The sequence below is a fragment of the Branchiostoma lanceolatum genome, chromosome 7, assembly GCF_035083965.1.
Source record: "Branchiostoma lanceolatum isolate klBraLanc5 chromosome 7, klBraLanc5.hap2, whole genome shotgun sequence".
NCBI classification, from domain to species: domain Eukaryota; kingdom Metazoa; phylum Chordata; class Leptocardii; order Amphioxiformes; family Branchiostomatidae; genus Branchiostoma; species Branchiostoma lanceolatum.
This window is the reverse complement of record NC_089728.1, coordinates 2,063,428-2,075,613: the sequence shown is the minus strand read 5'-3', so window position 1 is coordinate 2,075,613 and position 12,186 is coordinate 2,063,428. Positions and strand designations below refer to the sequence as shown.

Sequence of the window (12,186 nt, the reverse complement as noted above, 5' to 3'; positions counted from 1 at the left end):
GCTACAGCATGCACAGAAAGCCGTACAAATGTAGTTTACATCTTGTTAACACAGTTCAAGAGTCGTCCATTGAGAGGCGGGTTAATGTGTTACCTGTCGTGCACACAGCCGGGGCGGCTTTCATCTCGCTTTAGAAACCATTCAGGAGCACCGAGCCTGTCCCAGTCTGCCTGTAAACTATTTTTGGATCAGAGAACCGCTTCGGTTCACAGATTTCTGCAGTGAGTTCCCACCACGGATGCTAGCATTCACGGGCAGGGCCAGCAGGATGGGAAACTCAGGGTCATCTCACATGAGGGAAAATGAGGTAACACCTTAATTATGGTTTCCTTGGGGAAAGGTTACCCGCCTGCAATAACATCAGGAGTGGAGACGGGTGATCCAGTTGCCGTGAAGTTCGTGCACTTGTTGAGTAGTCTGATCCTTGCTGGCTGCTTTCCTCCTGCTCCGAACATCTGTCACTGCCGGCTTCTGACAGGGTGTCGTTCTTTTGACATGGCTTGACATTGTTTACTTGTAGAGTTTGTTGCCAAGGAAAGTTTAAAGTTGGGAAGTCACGGCGCTGCACACGTGCGACCAGCACTCCCTCACCTGTGCTAATATTTGGACTGTTTTCCGTTTTGTTTTTTGATGGCCTCGTGGTGGAAAACTGTTTCCCTTGTCACAGGGCTGAGTTGACTTTTCTATTTCAGAATTTTTGTCTTTGTTAATTTTATAGCTTATGTACATCTGGAAAGGATGTAGCCTTTTTGAAATGTCAGTTGTCAGATTTAACGTCAAGTTGTGGGTGTAACCAAACATAGTAAGAAAATTAATTTTTAATCTATTTACTGTCTAAACAATTGAATGCTGTTGGGTAGATTCTCAAAAATGTTAAAACCAAACCTTTAAATCTCCTGAGATATATCCCTAGAAAGATGCACGAAAATATATAAGTATATACAGGTTAAGTTTTAAATCTGTTATACCGTAATCAGATATTTCCCGTAAAGTTTTGTGACCATTTACCACTGTAACATGGGCCAAAACTTCACTAGATTATATTGAAACATAGTTTTATGTATTCATTTCAAACACATGTGTTTACAAACTCTTAATCTGTTATCATGAGATATTTACAATTTTCTCATCATAAACCTCTGTTGTAAAGTGTGTTTCTGTGTGGTGTGATTCTCTACGTGCTCGGTAGCACCGTCATGTTCTATATATACCAGCAATATGTCAGAGTGATCCTCCATATGTGATGTGGGTTATGAACTTATGACCTGACCTCAGAACTGGTCTTCAACATATTATCAAGTTTTAAGGACATGATGTTGGAATCGTAGGGTCACAAAACTGTTGGTATGTCACTGACAGGCGTATCTTCGGTGAATAATTATAATATATCCATGATATATAATGTCAAAAATTCAAGTCATGTTTTAGTAAAAGATAGCTAGTATCCTTTATTGCCTTTGATTTATCATATGATGTCGACATGTCTGTGTGACTAGAAGGATGCCATTGCAATATGGGTAAGGGGGTCAGTAAGTTTGCTAAGTTTGATTGCCTTGTTATTGAATAGTTTAGGAAAATAACAGCAAAAACAACAAAATTTTATTTTCCTGAGCAAAGGTCGACATTCAACTTGAATATTGATGTGTGATATAGACAGCAGGGTGCGAAATACTTTTTTGAGCCAGGTTGCCCATGTTGCAACCAAGGCAAATGCTAGGTTGCACATCCAAATTTCAGGTTGCTCCAGCAACATTCACCGATTTCTTCAAATCAAGCTCGTATGTAGCGTATAATACTACTAACATTTCAAAATATATATTAGATTGTGTTCCCATTGACCTAACAACATCTTGTTTAGCTGAGGGCAGTGTGTTTTTTGTCTTTTTCAGCTCAAATTCCACGATCTATGAAGGGTTTTGGATGGTTTAAAACAAAAAAGTGTTGATTTCTTTATTTCAATTGAAGATTTACCGAATTTTATGAGAGTGACAATGTGTTTTTGTGAGCTTCCAGGGCTCCGATTGAAATCTTTGGCTCAAAATATAAGGTTGCACACTGTGCTACCTGGGTTTGGAATTAACTTGCACCAACCGAAATCTTGTTGCACTGTGCAACGTGCAACCAGGTATTTCGCACCCTGGACAGTCATGAATATACAGCAGCATAAGAACAGTAGGTTCACAATGTGAAACAACATCATTTTTTGCGCCAAATAAAAGACTCAAACTTGACCTTGGTATTTTCTTGAAAAGTATTGTTTTTGGTTTGTCTGTCAGTCTGTGTGTGTGTCTGTATATGCACACTTCAGTGTTACTATGCATCCACAGTACTGGGGCTGTAAAGTTAAGGGCGGCAAAGCGGTATGGGAAAGGGGATGAAACCTGCCATCTCTTATTGGCTTGATGTTCAAAGTTAGAGCAAAAAGTATGAATTTCCAAGTAGTATTATCCTGTTGTTCCAAATTTGTATGTTTTATGACGTTATCTTATATGTGAATGTGCTACTGTATGTTAACGTTTAAATGGGACCCGGCATCAGAAATAATGCCTGGTTGACCTGTGTAGTGCTGTGTTGTAATTTCAATACAAAAAATTGAAAAAAAATTGTTCCAAATGAATGATCGGATCTTGACCTTGTGTTTCGCAGAGTTTCCTGCACGACCTTGACAGCTCCATCCAGCGCACGCTGTCGACGCTGTACCCGCCGTACCACGCCACCGCGCCCGTACTGCTCGGACAGGTCTGCCAGATCGTGGAGAACCGTTTCCGTGGCGATGGCATGACCTTCCTTAGCGACTGGCTCATCCCAGCGAAACCCGTTTTGCAGTGTGTCCGTGAAGAGGCCAGGGTGAGATTGCAGTTTTTTTTTTTTTAATGAATGAATGAATTAAGACTTTTATTGTGCATTTTTCCTCAACTGAGCTAATGCTATCCATTTCCAATCTGGGGCCCGGCCGGGCTGTTTGCGAAAACGAAAAATGCATATCAAGAAAATACACAATATATGGTTAGGAGTAATGTTTTTACGTTTTGTGTCTTTTGTTGTTTTTTCTATCATATTTTTCGTGCCCACAAGCTGCCCGGCCGGGCCCTGGATTGGAAATGGGACCGAAGCATAAGTAAGGGTCACAACAAAGACATGTTTACAAACATGCAGCAGTGTGTGCGTGAGGAGGCCAGGGTGAGATTGCAGTTTTTGTTTTTTTAATGAATGAATGAAGACTTTTATTGTGCATTTTTCCTCAACTGAGGTACATGTAAGTACAGGTCACAAAAAAGACATGTTTACAAACATGCTGCAGTGTATGCGTGAAGAGGCCAGGGTGAGATTGCAGTTTTTGTTTTTTTAATGAATGAATGAAGAACTTTATTGTGCATTTTTCCTCAACTGAGCTAAGTACCGGTCACAAAAAAGACATGTTTACAAACGTGCTGCGTGAGGAGGCCAGGGTGAGATTGCAGTATTTATTTTTTTGCATTTCAGTCACCTAGGAGCGTTGATGTTGTGTTGGTGTAACAGGTAGGGAGTTTGGCCCAGTACCAAGAGGTCCTGGGTTCGAATCCCCTGACATACCCTAGGGAAAAGGCATTTCACTCAACTTTCCTCACTCCACCCAGATGTGAAAATGGGTACCTGAGGGTGTGCAATCGCTTGAATTTTTGCAATTTGCAGAAAATATTTTTTGATGTTTCAGAAGAAAAATAAATAAGCTACTTGCAATTTGGCAAGCTAAAAGAATATTATGTCTGAATTATGAATCACACATTTATAGCAATTAGACAGTAAGTATTTGAAATTGCAAAAGATGCTGAATTATGATATAGAAGATGATCATGAGGACTGAACCTGTCCATTGTTTCAGCGAGTAGGTGTAGTCGGATTCAAGTTTTCCGAGATGTCACAGAACCAAGGAAATGAGTTGATATTGCCTCGGAAAGTTTGATACTGTCAGAAATAAATCTATCATGGGTGCAGTTTCATGAAAGATGCTAGGGGGCATTCCATTTTATCAACTCCATAATACACATCGCAGCAGTGAGCATTTCATCAGTGTAAAGTTCTATTTTTGTGGGCTAAGTTTAGCCCTCTGTCCAATATTTGCCTTGCAGAAGGTGAGAATATGGCGTTAATATGTGGGCCAGTCTTACAAAGGGTTCCTTTCTTCCCGCCCTGCCGCCCAGGTGTCCCTCTGTCTATATAATCTGTGCTAAATCCTCACAAGGTTAAATCTCCATTACCTACGACAGGTGTGTTTGAAAAGGATCACCTCAAAATGAGTCTTGACCTCGCGACCTCTAAATGTCATTGGGGAGTTACCTGGCCGAGCAGACGACCTCCGACCTTCAGCTGAGGCTACTCTGATGCTCTCCCAGCTGGTTGGAAAATAGTGTCCAAAACCTTTGATTTATTACGTGTGAGAAATATGATAAACCGAGGAAGAGTTTTGGGGCATAGGCGGGGCATTCTGTGACCCTGAATGTGGTAGGTGTATTTGGAGTGACGTTAAAAGATGACCAAGGCCTGGTGAGAATTTGTTCTCTGGCCTTTCAGTTAGCCGCAGGTGATAGTCCTGTAAATCACAACAATGACAGGTTTCACAGCTGTGTGTTTTCTTCTAAAGTTCTATTAACCTCAAAAGTTTATCGACTGCTCATCTTTTGTGGTGCGTAGATCTGTTTCTGATTTATAGTTTTGTGTGGAAAATTTCTTGGTAAATTGTAGGAAATCGTAACATTGATAAATCTTTGTTTAGTAAACCTAGTGGTATTGCAAGGTCCGAAATCCCCCCAAGGTATGCACCAGGGTCACCAGACGGATGATTAATGACTGTTGTACATACATGATATAGTGATGCATTTTGCCCCAGGGGATTGTAGTATTGTTTTTTGTTTGTCTGTGTGTATGTGTGATTCCCAGTATATATTTGTATTGAAGCTTTGTCATCATCTTCAGTGTGGCTATTTTTGTATGTGGGACCGGAAAGGTTACAAAGTATAGGCAAGTGGGATGAAGTCTGCCATCCCTGAGGCCTTATTTATCTGGTATGAGATTTCCAGATTGAGTTCCTAAAACCCCAAAAATGACTTACCCGTGCCGAATTCCAGATAAGCATCTTGATACAGTATTGCTGAGTGGAGTAGAGTCAGAATCAATATGTGTTATTGATCAGTGTATGATGTGGCATGGCGGGGAAATCTCTGTGCTGGGTTCAGCGCAGTCTAACGGAGGTGTGAATCATTATCCCGTATAGGAGCGGGTTTGTACGGTCGGTGGATGACATTGTGTGGGTATTTTTGGTACATGTTCATGGGTCTGTACAAGTCAGGGCACTGTCAATGTAAAATTTGTTGGAAAGCCGAAGAGGGTGGGGGTTCAGCTAGTCTAGCAAAGGTGTAAATAGTTATCCCAGATTTTGTACGGTCATGGAGAATATTGTGTGTATTTTTGGTACATGCTCAAGGGGTTGTGGAAGTCAGGGGACCCACTGTCGATATAAAATTTGTTGAAAGATGGGTGGGGGTTCAGCTAGTCTAGCAGAGGCGTTAAATTATTATCCCAGATTTTGTACGGTCATGGAGAATATTGTGTGTGCTATTTTGGGTTGTTCAAAGGTCTGTTGTAGTGTGTTTGGGGAGGGGGGTTGTGACTGTCTACCTGGCTGATGATTTGTAAGGGGATGAAATGCAGATAGTGCTGTTTGTTTATGGATTTTAGCTGTAGGTAAATTAGAATGAATGGGATCAGGATGTCATTCAGATGTGTACGTTAGATAGAAATATATAGGTTGTATAGTCTAGCAATTTTTTTTTTTTTGCTAAGAAGAACACTGTTACAAGTAACTGTTACACATCTATTTGATCACGGTCACCTTGATGATTGGGTATCAAATTGCATGTGTTCATAACAATGTGGAGTATGGGATCTTCCCAACGGACTAAACAGGATTATAAAAAAGGATATGATATGTTCACCTTCTCCTAACCTTTTGGCACCATATACGTATGTTTTGGTGTTGGGCGGCTAAAAACAATATCTAGGGCCACATCACTTTCAATGTTATCAGTCCAAAATCTTGTCATTCAGATTATTTGTAGAGTAGTCCGTTTTCATCAAATATGGTAGGGGCCTCATTATAGAATAGCTTGTTTAAAATCTGCCTAAGACTGTACAATACACAGGACACTGTCTACTGTAGGTTGTCCAATGTTGTTATAGCCAGCTGTCGTCACATACCTTGGAAACATACTATTGGAAGCTGGTGTGTTGTGGTGAGGGGTTGTTATAGCGGTTGGCTTAACAGATAAAGCTAAAAATGTGGACAATGTTACCCTCACAATTAAACGACCTTGGCATTGTAAGGTAGGGTACAGCCTGCTTGAGTGTCTGGCATGCATAGAATAAATGGTTGTATGGCCATGGGTGGATAATTGATTTTTTTAAGTCAAAGGAAACATTGCAATAAAAATTTGGAAGCCAGAAAAAAGATTTAGCGAGTAGGTGATTGGCACAAGTGTCCTGAAGTGGAGAAAATTATCTTATGGGAAAAGGAGAAATTTCTCTGTAAAATTCTACAAGAGAATATAATCTTTTAAACAGGTTGCTGGTTGCTACTGAATTACTGTAATTCTTGTTTCTTTCACTGTAACTTAATGTTCACTGTTTTCACGGTCAACTCTGTGCCGTGAACTTATCATCACCGTGAAAAACCTATGATCAACTATGATTCCTTCACACAACCATTCTTAAAATCAATTCCCGCCACTGTGAAGTTAAAGTTTAATGAAAATGTTCATCTTCCGTACACCGTGAAATTTTGCTACCGTTAAGATAAGGTAAATTACAGTATCCCATACCAGGTTCTTGGGCCACTCTCCTGTAAGAGAATGATCACCTTCACAAGTGGTAGGCATTGCGGAGTGTTTGCCTTCGTGTAAACCACCCTCCTCAAGCACCCGCAGGTTTCACCATCCACACAAAGCAGAGTGGCCCTCCCTCAAACACTTCCAACGACCCTCGTACTCTCGATTGCTGGGAAAAACACATCTGTTGGTAGAATTCTGCCCCCTGGGTTGACCAGACAAGAGACAGGGTTATCGATTTCGCCAGATTCACTTTCTTACAGGGCAAATATGGGGGGATGAGAGGGGGTCTCCCAAGGCCCGTTGCCATGGTAACACCATCAACACTTTCAATCAGATTATCTCAAGGAGGACTGCACAAGACAGGTCTGACATTTTCAGTTTGAATTAACCTTCTCAGTGCTGCCTAACTCTGTAACCAATAGACTAGATAGAGAACGGGGCGCCAAACGGCTACTTCAGTGTACTAAAGGTTAAAATGGGAATATCCTTCATAGATATGTACCTCAACGGTTTAGTCTTGACTTGACTTTTAATGAAGTAGATATGATATTTCATGAAGTAGATATGATATTTCATGGAGTAGATATGATATTTCATGAAGTAGATATGATATTTCATGGATAGGCCTGACAAGACTGTTGTAATGGTGAAAAGAAGATGATGACGTCAAACTCAGCCCTACCTGCTCTGCACTGTTTAACTTGTGTCAGGAAGACTTTTATTAATGTTCTCTTCCCTCTGCCTATGTTTGGCCCAAGCAAACACCTCAGAGTTAACTTGTTGGTTTATCAATAAATTAGAGTTCAGAAATATGGAATGAAAAGGACTCTACATACCTACACAAGTTACAGAAGCCACAAAAGAATACAGAAAAATGCAGTTTTCTCAAAAACCAAAGTTTCCTATTAAACACTTTAACGTAAAAGTGAGTTAAGAAGACTTTTATAAATGTGGCCTCACTCTTCGTTTGTTTGGTGCAAGCAAATACCTTGGAGATTTATTGTTAGTTTATTGATGGATTAGATATTGCAATTTGTATTTAGATTTGGAATGGAAAATATAATAAATAGTTTAGCCCATAGAGTCACATGTAACAAGAATGAACAAAAATTGTGATATTAACTCAGAATTACCTGTGAAAGCAATTTTGTCTCTAGTACATGACGAAGGCTGTATGAATGCTTCCTTTCTCTGTACTTGTTTGCTGTGAGTAAATGTTTACTGGGTGTACCTGCGGTGGGAATGGTGCCGGTCTGGTACCAGCCATGTTTACTCGCAACGATCGGAGACGTCAGAGTTTTTTTATCGAGTCACTACACACCAGACTTTAACCTTCTCCCTGCTGCCTTACCTTGTAACCTGTACAAATTTAGTGTCAATAGACAGCCTTAGTCTGTAGAAAGTTAAGATATGATTGATATCATCAGGCAGCTCCCTGTAGAATTGTATTGAATTGGCCAGTGCTGAAAAATTCTCGATAGAATTCTGGCTTCAGATTTTATATGGAGATAATATTCAACATCACAAAGTAATTTCCAAAATCACAAAGTCTGAATACAGAAAAATCACTGAAGCCCAATGATACAGAACTTTGTCTGCTAATCTTGTTGCAAGCCAAGAACTCATTGAACCATCTAACAAACCAACAAACTGGAAAAAAATCTCTCCCCTGCAAAAGTAAATACCGTACAGTTAAGGAGATTCGCAAACAGGAGCCAGTGTGGCCTGTCTGTCTTGACCTGGGCTCTTCGTGTTGTCTTTATTTCTGGAGAGGCTTTCTTTGCCCTGATTGGTTTTGTGCCGAGCCACTTGAGCATTCAGATGACAGCTTCATTGAGCAAAGACTGGCAGGAGAGACTAGGTAACAGTCAGAAGCAGGGAACACAGGGGTAGGGTGTTTAACTGCTATGTTCACCTATCAGTGATTCTCCCAGATCAGATCTTAGCACTTTGGTCCTGGTTAAAGGTGTGTCATGTTGTACAGTTATCTGTAGGAGTTTGTCTGTAGGTATTCTAGGTTTGTAACCTCTCAAGTATGATGGTAAGCAGGCATTCTAGTGCCACCATGGCAAGGTAAGGATAGGGCAACGCTGAGCTAAGCTTGGTTGGTATATGATACAGGTGGATTTCCAGCAGTGCAGTTTGAAATGGCTCTGGGAGAAAGATGTTTACCTGGCCAGTGTTTCGGCAACTTGTCACCTGCTTTTATCAATTGTACCTGTTACAATACTTGTGCTATAAACCTAGCCTCAACCAGGACCCGCCGATGGCTGGAAAAATAGTAGAAATTGGCCAAATAGAGTGCATAGTATGCTTAAGGGAGTTGGCTATGGAGAGAGGGTCCAACTGTACCCCTACAGCAGACTAACTCCTCTTGCATGTTATCAGTCTATTTGGCCAATTTCTACTCTTTCCAGCTGCCTCTGGAGCCTGCTGGAGGCTGCTATAAACCTTGACTCAGGGCAAACTGATGTTTGTTATAATCCTGCTATGATTATGACGGCTGACTTCTTCATTTTCTCTCTCTTCCAGCTCTTGCATGCAGGAAAGCTCCTGAGACACGAGGGCTGGCCGCTGTGCCTCAACGACAAGATCGTGGTGCACCTCCTGGAGCCGCAGGACGAAGCACTCCACCCGGGGGAGTTCCTCTTCTACATCGTGCAACCGTCGCGCCGGACCGCGCGGCTGGCCATCAAGTTCTGCATCCGCGAGCGAGAGACGGAGAAGCTCCTCATCGCGGAGGAGACCTACGAGAACCTGTTCTCGCTGGAATGGCTGCGCAGCGTGAACGCGGTGCTGACGGGACGGAAGCTACGGAAGTGCGTCGTGACGGGGCGGGCGGGCGTTAGAAGGATGGACTGGCGGCGTGTCGCAGAGCCGCGCGTGACGACGATAGACGAGGATATCGACACGCTGGCGGAACGCGCGAGCAACACGAGCTTAGTCAGCAAGACGAGCTCGAGTAGTAATGGCAGTTCGGGGAGTAACGTGAGCTCCGGAAATGTTGCGAGTATCGGAAAAGTGGAATCCGACGTGAGTTTGAACAGTGTCGGATCTATGGAGAACGCAAGCTGCAATGACAATTTAAACACTGGTGCTACAACTGAGAATACCGCTCCTGGAATGAGTTCAGAAAGAGTTGCTGAAAGTGAATGGAGTGATACAGGCAATGCTGGGAGTACAGGGAATATTTTTCGCAAGACAGAGTCTGCTGGCAACGTAAGCAACACAGAGACAACCGTTCTTGATGAGGCAGGATTGTGTGAGACAAACAGAGGGTTACCGGTTACCGAAGAGAAGGATATGGATTTCGAGAATGGAATGAGGGAAGAAGAGAGAGGAGTAGAGAGGAAGGAAAGTGATGAGAGGATTACGACAGTGAATGGAGAAGTGATGGACGATAGTACGATGGAGAGAGACGGTAAGGAACTCTTTCATTCCTTCATTGACATTGTTCATGTCTTTTGATAGCCAACATAATTAAACTCTTGTTACTGTAGATTTGAAAGGGCTCCTGAACCAGATCTGGTCAATGTTTACCTTTCTACTTACTGCTCTCTGGCCTTGACTGGGTGTGGTGTGTATATGTCACAGGACTACATTAAAGGGGCATATTGTAGAATCTGGTGGGCAAAAACTACAAATAGTAAGAATTTGAAAGATCTACACTAAGATTCACATTTGTAACTTATTTGTTACTTATTTCCAACATATTCCCGTCATTTTGTCACATTTCCACCATTAGAAAATGACGAAAAACGCAAAACGTGTAAAATCTGGTTCATTTATTTATTAACTTGCGTCCCGCAAGTTAATATGCAAATAAGCCAGCGTAGAACGCTACGAAAAATCCGAATCGACCGTTATGGTCGGAGTTCGAGCGTCACAGGAAAATCACCACAAGTGAACAAACTTCAGAACGTCGGGCGTTCGATCGCGTGTTCGGTGGTTCGGCGGAATGTTGGACAAGATGGCGGCCAATTCAAGCGGCGGTGGGGATTGCGTATATAAATTTTTTTCAAGACGTTCGCACGACACTACAAAGTCGCATCCGTACGTGATGAATATTGCTGTGCAGTGTAATAAGGTAGATTCAACTAATGGTGTAGAAAAATAATCAAAAACAAAGAATTTTGTTTTAGGTTCATGTCACAATATGCCCCTTTAAGGCAAAGGCAAAAACAACTATGCAAAACTTGGTTGTCCAGTTATGTAAGCTTTCGAAATGGAAGACTTTTTATTTGAGAAACTGACTTCCAAATGTTATTTCAAAAACTGCCCAAGAAGACCACTTATGATCAGGGGACCAATAGACTCTCTCTATGTGGACAGGTGGTCACTATAGACAGGATTCTTCAAGCTTGTGTCAGTGGGAAAAATTATCTAAGGGACCACAGAAAGGTGGTCACAATGGCCAGAGGTGGTCCTTATGTAGGGATGGTCGCTTGTGCAGGTTGGACTGTACCGGTGTTATTAGGTTATCATTACTTTTTTGTTTGATGCCTCAAACTTACACTGTTACAATACAAACAGTAGCAGGGTGGGCAAACTTGCATTGCACCTGTAGAAACACATAACTCAAACACGTCCAGTCAACACGCGAAAGGTCGCTCGGAAGGGCCCGCGACAGCAAAAACACGGGATGCAAACCATCACGGAGCCCCGCTGACATCCTAGAGGGCCGGGGGGTACCGGGGTTTAGATACGATTGTGAGGTCCATATTCATGTCCACTGACACATAGCCGGGCTTACATGTTCTAGCTGTTACCGAGCCAAAGGCATCTGGAGTTGTCCGCTTTTCTTTGTGCCTCCTGTCAAGGCGTCTTTCTAGGTTCCTTCCTGTTCCTTATCGTGGAAGAAAGGCCGTGATCGAAAGATACTTGACCAAGTTGTGGAATGTTTGTCTACTTGTTAGGGACGGTGAATAGAATGGATTTGATTTCAAGGCATTTCAAGTTTCCTTGCGTGCTTTATTCTGCAAGGCTGTCAGGTGCATTTAGAGTCTGTTGGACTTAATCAAATTGCTAAAAAGGAAGCAGACAGCTGTAAACTTGATCTTGACAGAAGGTTGGCATTTGGAAATTTACCAAATTTTGACATTTTCACATTCATATAGAGTGTTTTCGTATATCTAGGGTTTTTTTTAACCACAAACTGCATTTTTGCAAAATCGTACCTCCACTTACTGCCAGCTGCATTCAAGGTCTTTAGTCTTTCATAAAAAGGCTGCAAACAGCTATAAACTTGATCTTGACTTTGCAGTAAAGTCTACTGTATGTATGGTTGCACTGACAATGGCGTGTTACAAAGTTTAGCTTTTCT

At 41.9% G+C, this 12,186-nt stretch overlaps 1 protein-coding gene across 8 annotated transcripts in view; it reads left to right on the top strand.

Annotated features, from left to right (window-relative positions):
• Positions 1-12,186, top strand: part of LOC136438531 (puratrophin-1-like) — a 168,888-nt gene that overhangs the window by 49,444 nt on the left and 107,258 nt on the right. For all 8 annotated transcript variants that reach the window (XM_066433347.1, XM_066433350.1, XM_066433345.1 and 5 more), the window contains exons 2-3: positions 2,647-2,847; positions 9,396-10,284. In XM_066433347.1, the coding sequence (XP_066289444.1) occupies positions 2,647-2,847; positions 9,396-10,284 (1,090 nt within the window). The remainder of the gene's footprint in view (positions 1-2,646; positions 2,848-9,395; positions 10,285-12,186) is intronic.